The sequence below is a fragment of the Candoia aspera genome, chromosome 2 (genome assembly GCF_035149785.1).
Source record: "Candoia aspera isolate rCanAsp1 chromosome 2, rCanAsp1.hap2, whole genome shotgun sequence".
Lineage (NCBI taxonomy): Eukaryota > Metazoa > Chordata > Lepidosauria > Squamata > Boidae > Candoia > Candoia aspera.
In genome coordinates, this window is record NC_086154.1 from 84,868,528 (window position 1) to 84,884,621 (window position 16,094).

General features: G+C 39.4%; 2 protein-coding genes across 3 annotated transcripts in view; one reads left to right on the forward strand and one right to left on the reverse strand.

Moving 5' to 3' along the window:
* The window catches only part of STK32A (serine/threonine kinase 32A), an 81,143-nt gene extending 74,900 nt beyond the window's left edge, over positions 1-6,243 (forward strand). Inside the window, exons 9-13 of the mRNA XM_063296476.1 lie at positions 1,384-1,500; positions 2,475-2,600; positions 3,350-3,478; positions 4,674-4,738; positions 5,782-6,243. Coding sequence (XP_063152546.1) covers positions 1,384-1,500; positions 2,475-2,600; positions 3,350-3,478; positions 4,674-4,738; positions 5,782-5,875 — 531 coding nt within the window. The 3' untranslated portion in view covers positions 5,876-6,243. The remainder of the gene's footprint in view (positions 1-1,383; positions 1,501-2,474; positions 2,601-3,349; positions 3,479-4,673; positions 4,739-5,781) is intronic.
* Positions 6,244-13,840: 7,597 nt separating this feature from the next.
* DPYSL3 (dihydropyrimidinase like 3) overlaps positions 13,841-16,094 on the reverse strand; it is a 61,508-nt gene continuing 59,254 nt past the window's right edge. For both annotated transcript variants that reach the window (XM_063292377.1, XM_063292378.1), the window contains exons 13-14: positions 15,096-15,258; positions 13,841-14,583 (exon numbers count right to left, since the gene is read on the reverse strand). In XM_063292377.1, coding sequence (XP_063148447.1) covers positions 14,495-14,583; positions 15,096-15,258 — 252 coding nt within the window. In that variant the 3' untranslated portion in view covers positions 13,841-14,494. The remainder of the gene's footprint in view (positions 14,584-15,095; positions 15,259-16,094) is intronic.

A 16,094-nucleotide genomic window follows, 5' to 3' on the forward strand; every position in this document is an offset into this window, starting at 1 on the left:
TTCTGTGTACACACAAAGCAAATTGCACCAAAGTTTAACATTACAAAATGTGTGCCTAGATGAGTGGTTTTCAAATCTTCCTGTTTCTCTGTTCTCCCCGTTGCACTGGGATTTATCAGGCTGTTTTCTGTCACACATAGCTAGCATTAAATAGCTTCTTGATAAAGTTGTTAGCTGAAATGTAAAACCCTGGTTACTGTAAAAATTGCAATTCAAAAGCTTGCATAGAAGGGACATTCTAGGGCTGTCAGATGCACTGAAGTGAGAAGCCATGCCCTGAACTTCTCTGTAGAGAGTGGGTGCCAAGCTGCACCTTGGAAATTTTGGGAATGAAAGTTGCTCATGATTCTGAAATAATAACGTATCTATTTTCCCTCAAGTCTCTAACACATTTTCTTTCATCACCGCCTGTCGTTCTGTTGCAATGGTGACTGCAGATAGCAAGCTGAGTCTAGAATTTGACAGGGTTGCTCTTTAACAAAACATTTGAAACGCAAGGGGGCTAAAGGGTTTTGCTTCTAGTTTCCAAGCTGGGCATAGTCAAACATGCCAGCTAGACTTGGAGCTCCCAGGATTGCAGTCTGTCCTGCTATTTTGCACAAATCCTCACTGCTTGTACCATTTGTGCTGTTCTTCAGTACACTGGCAGCGCAAGAGCAGGCTGGAAATGGTCTTCCGCTGTTTAATTTTCTTTTGCAGAGTTGAGTGGATTAGCCACACTATTGCAAGCATGCTGTGGTAATATGGTAGATAATTTAACTGATCGCCTTTTTATGCTGAGAGACCTTCCATTATGTCCTGAGGATTTATTAAAACACATTTTAACAGCATGTTTAAAATTGTGTCAGTTTTTACCTTCTGTTTTGTCTTGTTTCAAAAGAGACTATATTTCAGTGCAGAAAAAAAAATACAATTTTTAGGTATTTCTGGGAATACTGAAAGAATGCATGCATGTCCATGTGTACCTGTCTCTCTCACACACATGCACAAACCAATAAAGTGATTTTCCTTGAACTCAGGTTGCACTGAGCAGAACACCAAGTAGATGCCAGGGAAAATCCTTGATCCCCTGCCATGGCTTACAGGTTGCTTTTTAAGTGTAGCTTCACTGTTGTTGCTCTGTCCTGTGTTGGTCCGTTCACTTCAAAAACTCCCCAGCGTCCACAATGCAGGGACTTACCTGAAACATTAGTGGACCCTGAGGAAGGAGAAGAGGGAGAAGGAAGAAAGCCCTGGAAGACGTTGTCAGCGCATTAGAGTACAGTGAGACTTTTTGTCCTCTAAAAACAAAACCCTAAACTAAAAGAGAGAATTCTTTATTTTGTTCTTGCTGGATGAGGGCTCAGTTTCAAACAATGTCCTTACCTACTTCTCTCCTTGCAGAGACCATACCATATTCGCTCTAGCAACACCGCAAATGAAATTGCCCATGTGTACAAGACAGCCACCATCATGTATCCTGCTGCTTGGTCAAAGGATATGTTGTCATTGATTAAAAAGGTGACAGAGCTTTAGAGACAAGTGAACTCTAAGAAAAGGAGGTTGGTTAAGATGCTAAGCCTTCAAGCCTTTTGGCTGAATGGGAGCTCGTTCCACCAGGAAGAAGAGATTGCTGGAGACACATAGCCCCTGCTGAAAGTGGAAGCTACATGTGTCATCTTACGTTTTTCCTCCATGGAATGTATTATAACACCTGGTGTGATGTTATTTTACAATGTGGAATAGTTCCATGCATAGTCACCCACTGCACTTGATTGGTTCCCATTTTAGGAATGTAGGGAAATCTAAAATGCAAGCACATCAGGAACATAGGAAACCACCTTACACTGCATTGGGCCACTCTTGCTTGATCTGCCTCCAGTTAGTTTATTTATCCAAATATTTCTGTCTGAAACAACAATAATGTATTTATTTAAAGGAAGGTTTCTCAACCAGGGTTCCAGGGAACCCTAGGGTTCCATGAGAGATCACTATGAGTTCCCTGGGAGATCACAACTTATTTAAAAAAATTATTTCAAATTTGGGCAACTTCACATTAAAGAGGTAGGCTTCATTCTTTATTTTTAGTTTAAGAACACTACTTATGCATCTACACAGGCCTACCCGTGAAACAAATATAATAATTCTGTAACTTCTGGCCTATATCTGAGCCTGAATGTGCAGGGGTTCCCCGAGGCCTGAAATACATTTCAAGGGTTCCTCCAGGGTCAAAAGGTTGAGAAAGGCTGTTTTAAAAGGCTGGTTTGGAAGTGCTGGATAGGAGCTCAGCATCTGAGGAGAAGAGGTCAGAGCAGGGTCTTCATGACCAACTTATGGGCTGCATGGAAAATCATCTTGAACTGTAAAAGTCTATGGTCCTTTTCTGTTTTAGATAGACAAGGATGCATGTATCATCCTTTCCTGTATTTCATGTGCAATTATATTCTATCTATTCTGACTTCTTTTAAATAAACTGCTTTAATTCTAATTTCTAGTTACTGGAAATAAATTCAGAGGAAAGATTTTCTCAACTGAGTCATATCCAGGAGTTCCCTTACTTGGCTGATATCAACTGGGATGCTGTTCTACAGAAGAGAATATTGCCTGGATTTCTTCCTAATGTAAGAATTTTATTCTGAATGTTTTCTTAATCTAGAAACTAGGGTTATAATGATGGTGAAACTCTCTAGTATGTTTCTTAATATCAAAAGCAATGAACTATCATGTGTAGATTTCACACACAGACAGAGTAACTTCGTAAGAGAAAAATAAACCTCTTAAAACCCCAAATCAGTAATTAGTAACTTGATTAAGATCAACCAAAATGGCAGAAAAGTTAGTTAGTTAGTTAGTTAATTTATTTATTACATTTATATGGCTGCCCAACAAACAGACTGACTCTGGGCGGCATACAAAATTCAACAACAAATTGGCAACCAGACTAAAATATACAGCAACTCAATCAATTAGGACTTCAGGCCTGCAGGGTTGGGGCCAGCTGTATATTGGGGGGCTGATTGTTAAAAAAATCAGGAGCTGCCACTGAGAAGACATGCCTTTGAGGTCTCATCAGGTGGCCCTGTCTTGATGAGGGGACCTGAAGTGTGCCCTCCTTACTGGAACACTTTGTATACATGGAGTTAAAAGCTTTTATGCTCTTCTAATTGATCTTAGTTGCCAAATTCTAGCTCTCCATGTTAATCAATTTTGAAATACCAGAGAGTTTGTTCTAATAATTTTAATTTTGGGGGGAAATCTGTATTGGCTCACTTTTATGGTATAATTGAAGACCCTTGTCCATGCAAGCTTCTTTTAGTTTCTTTTATTATTTTGGGTAACAATTTCTCTCTGTGTGTGTCTTCCACCCTAGAAAGGGAAGTTAAACTGTGACCCAACCTTTGAACTTGAGGAAATGATCCTGGAGTCTAAACCACTTCATAAAAAGAAGAAGCGCCTGGCTAAGAAGGAGAAGGAAAGCAGCAAAAATGAGTCCTCAGAGGTGAGGAACAGAGAGTTGGATGGCTGAAATGGCCAGTGGATATTTGGCTGATTTAAGGATGCCAGCATTTTAATGTCTTCCAGTTTCATTAGGCATATTGATCCTAAAAGACAGAAGACTCAGATTTAAATCACACTGACTTTAATGGCAGTGCCCCAGATGAGTAGGATAGCAGCCAAAATATGCAGTCTGTAACCCTCTGTGCTTTCTAATTCTTTGCATTTAAATGATGCAGTGGTGATACAGTATAAGTACAATTTTTTTTTTTTGTATATAAAAGACCTCTTTGGAAACTTTTGGAAAATTGGGGAATGGCCCATAGCTATACCACTTTTAGATCTTTCGATTCAGTTTTATTTTAAATTCCATGAGCAATAACTTACATCAAGGTCGTTACAGCAAATAATCCTTTAAGACACATATATAGGATTTTCTATTTTTTAGTTACCTTTAGGTTTTGTGAGGGGGTAGAAAGGAAGGAAAACCCTGGGGAAAGTACAGATAACAAGAAAGAATAACTGTAGTGATCTTGGCAACAATTACTTTTTCTAGATCCATTATTTTGGTGGCCCCTAGCTTTGTGGAGCTGGGCTGAAATTATACTTTTTTATGAGAAAGAAAGTAATCAAGAAGTAGAGCTTTCTTGTTTCAGATTCATATCTCCTTTCTCCCCCCGCCCCATCCCCACCAATGTGGATGCAAATAAAGCCAGAAAGATTAGAGATTAAAAAGGATAGAAAGCATGAGAATCAGTGGCCATAGGCTCTGATTCTAGCTACTCTCAAGAAAACTATCTTCATTATTACTGCTACTAAGCCAGTTAATTTCACCAAGAAAGATACAATGGATATGTGCTGAGGAAGGGCATTATGCCTTAGTCTACTAGTACTAGAGCCCTCTGGCAGATAAACCAAGATCTGAAGAGATCAGGTTGGATGCTAAAAACTGGATTGTCAACTACCTAGGAAAATAATCTAGAAATAATGTTTGATCAAATTTGATGCATTTGATCCAGGTTCTTAGCTAAATTTAGATTCTTTTAGGAGATATGCTCAACAGAGTCAGCTAATAATTTATCATATGGATTGTTTGAATCCCTCTGAAATTTCTATCTTGATAGGTTTAATGCCTTCTTGCATCAAATACTGCAATGATGAATCCTCATTAACTGATCTTTTCTCTTCCTCAATGTAAGACCTGCCAGCTGCAGAAAAACCTGGAGTCAATACAAAGGGACTTCATAATTTTCAACAGAGAAAAGTAAGTATTGACCTGAAAATATAAACTTTAGCTTAGCACATGCATGGGTCAATAAGATGACTTAGATCTAAGGCAGTCTGATTACTGCTCCTCAGATAATTAGGTAGTGATTTTGGCATGAAATCCATAGAAAAGCACTGGAAGTCTGCATTGTTGTACACTTTCATTTGGCTGTTGCTCAAACTCATTATTTCACTGAAGTAGGCAATCCCACTGAATTTAAATTTTGAATATCTTTCCAGCAACAAATATATAACGACTGAAATAGGTTTGTTATACCTGGTCTCTTTTATTTTTGCCTACCTTGCTCTCCTTCCAGAAAGAAACTGTACCTGTTGTAGTTAGGAGAAAAGAGAAGTTGGGCAGTAATAAGGGCAGATGTTCAAACAGTAGATATTTCTGCCAGTATGATCTCTTTCTTGACTTTCTTGGACCACTCTATCATAAACATAGCATAACCAGCAACGAAGTGTGTGGTTATTGTTGTTTTATTATTTCTACTCTTTTTACCCACTTTCCAGCACAATGAAATTTTGATTGCATAGTGTACAGAGGTTTTAGAGTGCTATGGGCTGGACCTTTGCCTACTGGTTGGTGGGCTTAAGAAATTCAATTAATGGAAGACTTATAACAAGCTATATGCACTTGAAGTGGATGGTATATAGCCTTTGTAATCAGAATCGTAGCAAGCCTGAAAAGAGAAGAACTGATTATATCTTGGTTAATGCAGATGGTGAGAGGTAGGTTGGTGTAGTGGTTAAGACACAGGCTAGAAACTGGGAGACCCTGAGTTCTAGTCCTGGTGTAGGCACAAAGCCAGCTGGGCCAGTCACTTTCCCTCAGCCCTAGGAAGCAGGAAATGGCAATCCACTTCTGAAATCTTGCCAAGAAAACTGCAGGGACTTGTCCAGGCAGTTGCCAGGAATCAAGACTAACTTGAAGGCACAAAAAAAAAAAAAAGTTCAGATGGTAAGCTTCTTGGGGACTGCTGGGCCTTAATGCTACCTGATCATGGACTTTGGCTTCTCTTACATACATTTTAGGGCACGACAACAACATAACAAAATGCAGGAGAACTTGACGCTGGCACAAACCAAAGACGACGAGGAAGAAGATGACCAAAATAATAATCTTTGAGACCAATGTAGGTTTTGCTCAGGTGCTGCTACTGAAAGGCCAGGCTTTTACTTAGCTTGTGGAGTTCAGCAGATAAAATTGCACAGTGCTTTCAAGACAAGGCAGGTACCTTGCTAAGGCTAAGGAACCTAGAGTCTAGATGCTGAGTCTCTCCTCCCACCATCAAGACTTGTGGCCTACAATCTTGCAGAACTACGTAAGGCACAGATTATCATCTTTATGCCTGTTTATTTTTTTAAGCCACTTGACCATTAACAGAAAAGAGTATGCTATTTAAGTATAAAAGGCAGTCCAAATAGGGAAAGGTTTGATTCACTTTATATGCATAATTTTTGTTGGTAAGATGTCAAGGTTGCTGATAATTGAGTTAAATCCACTGCCTACTGTATAGGAAAGAGGTCTTCACTGGACTGCTAGATGGGTGGCTGCATATTTTCTTAGAGTTTTCAAGAGATAGGTCTGAATTACAATTCTGCAATAGAATGCAATAAACTCCAAAGTCAAAATCAATTTTTAAGTACATGTAACTGACTATATACAATGTACCACAGGCAGAGAAAAGAGGAAATAATACTTTTGCTGTGGGGTTTTTCCATTTATTGGTACTTTACAAAACGTAGTTCTTAAGAATTTATCCAGAATATCTGCAAATTGGAGGTCTGTGTGTTGCTCTAGAAGCACTATGTGAATCAGGAGGTGGAACGATGGGACATACAAATCAAGATATAGTTTACTAGAGCCAGTTTATAAGTAGAACTCACTTGTAAGTGCAGGGGATGATTCCATTTATTGGGAGGGATGAATGACAATCATTAAAATGTTTAAGTCTGCAACTATCATAAAGAAATACTAGCTGTAATAATCATTTGGTAAAACACCACTGATGGCTCTTAGGATCAATATATGCTTGGTACAGTTAAGTATGATAAACTATTAACTTTGTAGCCTAAAGTGCAATTTGATATAATTTGCAGTTGGGAAGAGCCACCAAAAATCCAGGCTGTTGGAAATTGGCTGGAAAAGAATATATCAATGTTACAATTACCTAAGGTTAAGCATAATTCTTTATGGGAACCAATTTTATGTGTTGAAATTTCACTTAATTTTGCTCTGCCTTGCTTTATGGCTCTAGCTCTCTTAGGCCTCCTCCCCATGTTTCTTTCCTCCCCAGATACAATGTAGTTAGACAAAAGCCTGGATAATATAATGGATGTAGGGAATTACACTGACAATTACTTTGTCAAGCTGGAATCTTTTCTAAGCCTATTTGTAGTTTGAGTCAAAATACCACTTTGAAGTCACTTTCTGTCTAGTGACTTTTGATTCCCTGTTGTATTCTCTGTATGTACAAATTGTAAAAGCATTCTCAACAAATACAATCTCACTGATTTCCAAAGAAAAGCGAATGGATTATGTCCACCAGTACATTATGATTTAGAACAGAACATGGATGGATTCTGTCTCTGCTGGGATAGCCCAGCGAGCAACGGGGTCAATGGATGCTTTCTACATTCTTTTAATCCTGGTCTTCTCTGAGAACTGCTTTTCCAAAAAGTAGTTTATCTGAATGCAAAGGGAAGTGCTTGCAGTGATGGAAGACCTCTTTTCTCCAGATTGCTTGAAACAGGTAAAACTGCTGCCCTACAAATGTTGGGTGGGGGTGGGGGGACATACAGTTGTTCTCTAAAGCTTATGATCTAGTATCAGTATCACTTTTTGTGTACATCCCTTTAGAAAATAATATTCAGTTTATTTTTCAACAGGATGGTTCTGGCTCTCTTCCATTGAACAAAATGGACCTAGATAGCTGGCTGCAGCCCAGGATTCCAGCTAGTTTTGCTGAGATTACTTAAAAGGCAAAGGCTAGTAGGTATTTATTGTGAGACTTAATCACTCCAAAATTAAGGAAAATTGACATGAATTTTTCATAAAAATAATTGGGATGGCAGCTGGAATGGAACAGTGACCCCACAATATGATTATTCCATTGAATCCTGCCTCTCTTTTATGCTGGCCCATTCAGTCATTGGTAATGTCTGTATAAATATAAGGTCAGACAACCTGCCTGGTTGTATTTATATTCAGTATACTAGTCTCTGACTCACCTTCTCCCTTGCTGTTCTGTAGCGTAAGCAAGAACATCTCCAAAGAAAGTTCAAGACTTTTCCTCTAGTGTAGAAGCTGACCAGAAATTTAAATATCCTTCAGTCATAGTGTATTAAGTATAATGGACATCATATGTCTGAATAAGCTCAGTAACTAGATTCTTACTGTATTGTAGCTTTTTCCATCCCAGATAGAGAAATAGCTAAGTGATGATTCCCAGATTCCATCTTGCCTACTACCATTCTGTCTGGCCTGCTGAACCAGACTGAATGGTTAAGACATTGCTGCTCACGTGGCAGATACCCATTTCTACCTGAAGAAATGGGTAATTATGCTTCAAGAAGTATCTAGCCTGGGGCTGGGCTCCTTCCAGCTGTAACGAATGAAAATCAGTGGCAATTTCCCACCACTAAGAGGCAGGAAGCACACAAAAACTATAGCGCACACCCTAAAACTAGTGCAACATTATTTTGGGGGGGACAGAAGAACTTGACCCTTCCTATATACGTGTTGTGGGTCCATCCACTTCACATCATTGTTCTGCCCATTGTGGTCCCTGGCCCTCCTCAAAATGTTAAAGGTAACCCTCAATCCAAACATTTGTCTACTTCTGATCTGGCCCCTTAATTCAGCTTTTGCCACTCTTTCAGCTAGTCTTTCCTATCATCAATTTGGATTTAAGTCTTAATGCTATGCCAGCACTCATAGAATCATAGAACTGTAGGGCTGGAAGGAACCACAAGGGTCATCTAATCCTATTCCTATATAATGTATATAATGCATCGAACAGGTATACAAGTCAGCTGTCTTGATTCTCATGCAGCCTCTAAAGACAATTAAAATCAACGAGTATCAGCCAAACTGAGTGCTCCTGTAGCCACGCCATGTTCTTCTTGAATTCCCACCCAAATGAAGACAGCACAGTTCTAGAAAGAGTACTTTGCCTAGGACAAGAGTAAGAAAGCTATAGCCCTCTAAATGCTGCTGAGCTACAAACCCAGTGTGGCCATTTGAGGATAAATGCTGGGATTGTAGTTCAGCAATTCCTGATGGGTCATCAAAGCAGCCAGTCCAAAAGCCTGTGTACCAGCAAGGCCCTTCTTTAGTAGGCAACACATTAAATGCAGTTGATCACATTTCTCTCGGTTTCTTTGCAAAACAGACAAGCCAGCAGACCAAGGAAGGAAAGGGCCAACCCTCCTTCCGCTGCCATTGTTCTTTTAAATCCACCAGTAGCAGCAGGACAATTAAGGCAAAAACAACAGTACGTTGTGGCAGCTGAATGATTAACATATCACGTAACCTTCTGTGGGCTACAATCCAGCCATCAGATACTGTCCCTCTCATTTTCATTAGGAAATAATTAGGATGAGCTCTTGCCCCACAACCTTTTTACTGAAAAATGAAATAATTGCTAGGATTTTTTTTTCCCAGCAAAAGCTGCAATGGTGACAATTCCACTTGCATTATAGAAAGCCTAGAAACCCTGAACTTGCATCTCAGAATGGCTTGGTACTTGTTATGGGACAGCTGTTCCCAAATTCATGCTCCTTAGATGTGTGAGGGTTCATCTCTGATCCTCCACAGCCAGCACAGCTACTTATAAAGTCTGCTATACAGCACTGTATTACTACAGAGGCTTAAGGGACTGTATGTCAGTAGACCCCTCTTTAAGAATTCAGTTATTTGGGCACTTTAAGAGCATATATGTGGATTACAGGATTACTATATGCAGTTCTGATCTCATCATAATCAAATACTTCCCAAGAATAGAAGGCAAACAAGTAAATTTAGTATTTAGTATTTATAAGAGTAAATTATAAGTACCGATTGTTCTTTTGGTTCACAATGGATCTGGATGGACATCATTCTTTTCTTGTTATGGAAAGGAAATAGGGATAGAAGCTTACATGTTCATTAGAAATGTTCTTAACAAGTTGCTAATTATGTCACACTTAATTAAAACATGGTAAAGTAGTATTTCCCCTCTTCCATGTTATAAATGAAGTCTGTTAGCCTTTCTGTAGCCTTTCTTTACAGTGCACTGACTTCCCTTTTCGTTTTTTTTAAGCCTTAAAATAAAGTTGTGTTAACTCTTTGATGCCGCTGTGTTCCATTTTATCACATTTTTAAAGGGCTTGATTGATGGATAAAACAGATTTTTACAGCCATGAAAAAATCTGGCACCTCAATGATCCCCTATCTGGCCTATAATAGAGGGGTTGATGCAAGTTGGGACTCCAAACCCTGGAAAATGTGCCCCCCCCCCCCCGCTCTCTACTGTTTTAGATAGTGAGTCACACTAGGATATGCTCATATTGTCTAATTTTCAAAGATTGATGTAAATTGCAGAGATACTTGTATGTTAGTAATTTTCTGGATGGAGAATATATGTATTTCGGTTAACTGTATCTGCAGCAATTTAGCCAGCTCTTATGAGAGATCTTGAAGTAGTATGAAGGGAAAAATCTACATTCCATGAAAAGGTAATGCTGAAACTGTATCAATTTTGGAAAAATTAGTAATTTGAAGCTGTGCTTGAAAAAAATTGGAATTGTTTTCAAGTCAGCTGCAGCAGTCTCTTAGTACAGGCAAAGTATATCAATTTATTGTGTCCTATTTTCAACTTCTCTGGTTTTCTTGAAATCCTTTCTTGTCACGTGCAGATTGGCCACTTCAAATGTACCATCAGTGGTTTTATGTGAGAGAGCTAGAGGATGTTTGCTGTGTTATAGTACTACTTAGCACTATTGCTTCCTTTCCTCCTGCCCCTCTAAAAATGCAGAAAATGTGATTTGACATACAGTATGTAGCATTGCTAAATCACTCTTTCCAGTCAACTGGTGGTTGTCATGAGGGTGGGAAAATGTGCACATCATGCATTACTAAATGTTACTGCAGCACTAAGCAGACAATTGGGCTCCAGGTTTTGGCAGTTGTCAGGCTATGACAATAATGGCAAATTCCTGCCTCAGATGCACATTTAAGGAAAAAACCACTCCCCCAGGCTTGTTAACAGCTGCCAATACATTAGTTCAATACTTCTGATTTTGACTTCTAAATCCTTTTGGCTTCAATTATAACGAAACATATGGCAATAAAGATAGGAAAGCATTACAAAATGTGCAAAACATTTTTGCTTGGACAACAGATGAAACAGAATATTCACCAGTTACCTATCCACTGGACCAATGCCCTGCTTCAGTCTTCCCAGACCCATGAAGAGGAAGCCACCTGAGATAATGAGGGATATGGCAGAGAGGGATGGTAAAAATTGGGGCTTTGTTTTCTGGGAGCAAAAGTATTCCCAGATTTGTCTAGCACTAGACTAATCTATTACCTTAAGTATTGCCTCTATTCGGGTAGCCAGAAGCAGCAAGAAATTAATCACATTGAACCAACCCAACAGGCCCAGCTGTGATGGTTTGTTGAGGCTGCACATGCAACAGAGTAAGACAGTAAGCCCAAATAACTGTACTTCTGAGTATTTTCTTATGTCAACGTTAAGAAGAAAAGCAACAGAAAAGCCAGAGAAAAGGCTGAAGGCCATATTTGGAAGACATTTTATTGGAAGCCTTTTAATTATTTTAACTTTCATGTTAAGCCACATCATTTACCCTATAGCCCTTATTTCACTAAGACTACACATTTGGTTTTCTTTCTCAATTTGTGGAGCATGATTAGTTACAGTCTCATTAGATTTTAATGAATGCACAGAACATATTTGAATAGCAGCTTCCACTAAAGCCATGAGCATTATTTATCTCGTGCAATTTGCCTTAGTAAGAATTTACCAATAACTTCTGTAGGTTTTTACATTTTTTCAGTAAAAACTCATTGCTGGGCACAGAAAATATAGGACCTCCTCCAGACAGCAGAAAAGCTTATTCTTATCTTTGTCACAAAATTCCTTCAAACACACAGCTGTTTGAGATGAGAAATACGGGTGTTTGCTTTCTGAATTTCAAAGAATACAAATATGTCTTTTCACCTTAGTTGTCCCTCTTCTTACATATTTCAAGAGTTTGCTTTTATTGTTGTTGTTTAGCACCACCATGTGGCAACATGAAAAATACACAAAAATATTTCTAAATGGCACAAGGGAAAAAAATAGGGATTTGAATAACTTGAATTTATCTTAAAAATGGGATTTTTTTCTGAAAGAAATGCATCTTGCTACTGAACAATATTAAGAATATAACAATTTACATTAAATACATTTAGGACTCTGCAATACTTCAGATAATGGACTTTTACAGTCATCTCTACAAAAACAAAACTGCAAATTTTTGTTAGCATTAACGTTACGGTGATAAGCACTGCAATTTTAATTCTATATTCAAACTGTCCTGCAGCTAATTAGATTGAGGTGTCAATTAAACATTTTTAATTGCATTGTTGCACAATAATTCTTGAACAGTCCATATCAGGCTCGCTTTGCATGCCTGCCATGAACCTGTTGCTACACACATCAGCCAAGGCAAGAGCAAACCCATGTCAGCTTTTGCAGACAGAGAGGATTGTTAATCACATCCCTTCACAAGCCGTTGGAGCCAAGGACAGGCTGGTAAGACACCTGGACTCTAATTAAGTCTAAGGAACTAGGAGGGGGAAGATGGGAGACAGGGAGGGGAGACTATGTCAAAGGGAATGATTTAATTTGAATACTTGGCACCAAAACATTATTCAGAGCTTTGCAACTGTCCTGTGTAATCGGATTCTAATAAATGAATTCTTTAAGCTTCCCAATGGACAATCTGGAGAATTTCTCAAGTTAAGATCCTGGTACTGGGGCCATCACAGTCCATAGGAGGAATATACCTGTATCACACAATGTAGAGATCAAAAAGAAAGAATATTGTTCTCTTGCTGTGAAAGTAGTAGTAATTGCTTATAAAATCAACTTGCAAAAAAGCAGGAATGAGGCAAGTAGACTGGAAACAGCAGAGTACTTTTTTGACATCTTACCTTTGTATATAGGTCACAGGCACTCAAAGAGAGGTTTGCCTAGCAGGTTGAAGAGGTGAATTTGGAATGTGTTTGAAAATATGTAGGATTGGATCCAGGTGTAGACAGGCATAAAAGGGTTTGTGGAAATCTACCACTTTTTTGTAATAGCATGCCTTCCAGCTTTTTCAAAAACTAAGCACCTCACCCCCTCAAACCACTCAGAGTCCCCTTTTCGGGAGAGATGGGCGGTGATAGAAACCCGAAAAATACATACATACATACATACATACATAAAAAGTGTTATTCTGCTGAATGGCAGGAAGAAATGGGAAGAACTTGAAAACTGAGTAGAATTGTTTTACTTTGTTTGGTACTTGTTTACCTCAATGAAAGCAATTACCTTCCAAAATAAAATTAATTCTCCCAGAGCAAGTAAAAGTGCATATTCCATTGCTGCAAGATTGGTAATCAGCAACTGACCAGCAATGAACAGTTATACAAATGAGGAAGTAAGAATTATTCTGCAGTGAACAATTTTCTCATAACTTCAGAACTGTCCAGTGGAAACTCCACTGATGTGAGAGCTCTGCAGAATCAAAAGGGCACCAGCTTGCTCTCATTCTTCTGCAGCTTGAGGGAGAGATGAAAACACTGAGGGTGCTGCCGTCAAGTGCTCTTGAGGGAAGATCACGCTACAACTTCCCTGGGCGGGTCACTAATAATTTGATGTGATGTGAAAACAGACAGCAGGGATGGGCATGAGGTAAGCTAATGAGAATATCAATCCTAAAATTGTGTGTGTTTTCCCATAATCCAGAGTTGCATCCTTTTTCCCTCCTTTGCCTCACAGGAACAGAAATGAAAGAGACACGGTATTACTTTGTCAAAGCAAGTCAATTAGAAAGAAAATGTCTTTCAACTTTTTATTCAATAAAATGTACGAAGTAGTAAAATTTCTAACAGGAAGATGTGATACAACAGAGCCATTACAAAGATGGTTGGGTTTTCCAACAGCCTCGTGACTGTTCTGAGGCATCTCTGTCTTGTCAGCACTGAGTGGAAACAGAAGAACATGGACACAATACGAAGATCTACCGCCCCCCCCCCCCGAGTCCACCTCCCACTACCTCGGCCCACCGTCTTCTGCCCCCACCCTTCCCCATTCTGAACGCCTTGGCTGAGTGTTCAAGCGCCCTGGCTAAAGAGCTTGCTTGTGTCGTTCCCACTTTTCTCCATCCCCTTTCTCACAAGTTCATCGCACAAGCACTCACTGTGTACAATTACATATTTTTAACTTAATCACCTGTCAGATTTGCATGCATGTAAAAAAAAATGGGGAAAATATTAAGGCTATGAATTAAAAAAAAAGAAGGAAAAAAAAAAGAAACCCGCAATATTTTTTTAAAGCTAGGTAGCGAGTAGCATATGAAACATAAGGCTTGAGGCTTATTGATTCTTCAAAATCTGAATTCTCCATTGCTCTTTTTTTCTTAAATATCAAGGTACCATTGCTCTGTTTTCCCAAATAATGGTTTTCCGTTCTCTTTCCCAATGACCGGAAGCTTAACTTAGAGATGTTATATTGGAACGCCCCCCCGGAGGGGCTACTATGCGCTTGCTGGCTGAGCGGACACCTTCATCGATCTGGGCACCTGCAGAGCACACATAACGGGGAGAGGAAAAAAATATGCAGGTTAGGAGTTTACATCATACTACTGTTCCATACTGAAAAGCCTTTGAAGAAAATAATCCAGAAAGAAAAATCCTTAGCTTATTAAGTATCAATATTCATTCAGGCAAACTTGCCGGGCAGCTCTGGAAATACCTATGGTCACCATGTAGACAGAACTGGAGATGAATCACACATCAGAGGTGATGATAGTCACCTGTCCTGCTGCTCTTATTGGGAGTTGGCTTTCTCACATATAATCTCATTCGTTACGTAGGTGCAAAACACAGGGAATGTGATCCGTGGGTAGTCTTATCGATAGGCTCCAGAAAGCTGCTGCGTGCATATAATCCTCTCTCTTCACTGTACCGTGTGAGGCCTACCAATCCGGCACAGAGATGATGATTTTGGAGCAACTAGGGGAAATACACCAAATACTACTGGAACTTCTCTTGTTGCCTTCTGATGCAATCAGTGCAACCTTCTCTTACTTACCTGATAAGCTAAATCCAGACTGGTGGAGATTCCTTACAGGTGGTGTCTGCCTAGTAGGAGAACCCCGAGTAGAGCCTGCAGGGGTGCCTCCTTTAGGGGTGGTGGTCAAATCAAACACAGGCCCATCATACATGCCCCTTGGCACAGCATGCATTTCAGCCATCTGTCAGAAGTAATAAAAGGAAGCAATATTTATGACTGTATTATTGGGAGTGACCCTGGACCTCCTCTTAGGAGCAGATTTCTTTCTAGCAGTAGAAGATGTTCAACAGCTTGGATACAGCTTCGCACAGAAGTCTCCTATCACCACCTTATACACCCAGATGTCTGGATAGGTTTATGTGGAAACCAGAGTGTACCTAGTCGAATACGCAAAAGTATGCTCAGATGCCTGTTTTGTTGTGATGCCAGAGATGCGATGGGGGGAGCGGGGGCAGGCTTATTGCCACAGCTTGCTTGATGAGTTTCATCCTTACTTGTAAAACGGAATCAGGGCTAATATAATCCAGAGGCTGTTGGACTTCTAAATACAGTGGAATCATGCTACCCCTAAAAGTAGCACAAGAAGAAAAGGGAAAGCTCACTGAGGAAGCCAAGGGTGTATTCAGCTTTGTGTCTCTCACTGACAATGCACAGCATAACATTTCTTCATATGGAGATGTTAGAGATACGAATGAATTACAAGGTTCTGACCTGGATTCTGAAAATGGCTTGATTTTGCCTCATACTCACTGAGAGTTTCTGTAGTTTTGCACTTCTTGCTGACCATCACTACAAATAACTCACGGTTATAAATATAGCTGGGTTTTTTTTTTTTTTTTTTGAGGTAATTGGATGAAATTGGATGACAATGTAACTGGAATATTTGCCACATTTCAGATAAATAGAGGCAAAAGGTTTAAATTTCCTTTCTTGACTGAATTTGCTGAAATTTGCCACTTTCCTAATGATCAAGATTACCATTTTTCATATGACTAGATTCAGGTGTTGCTTTACAAG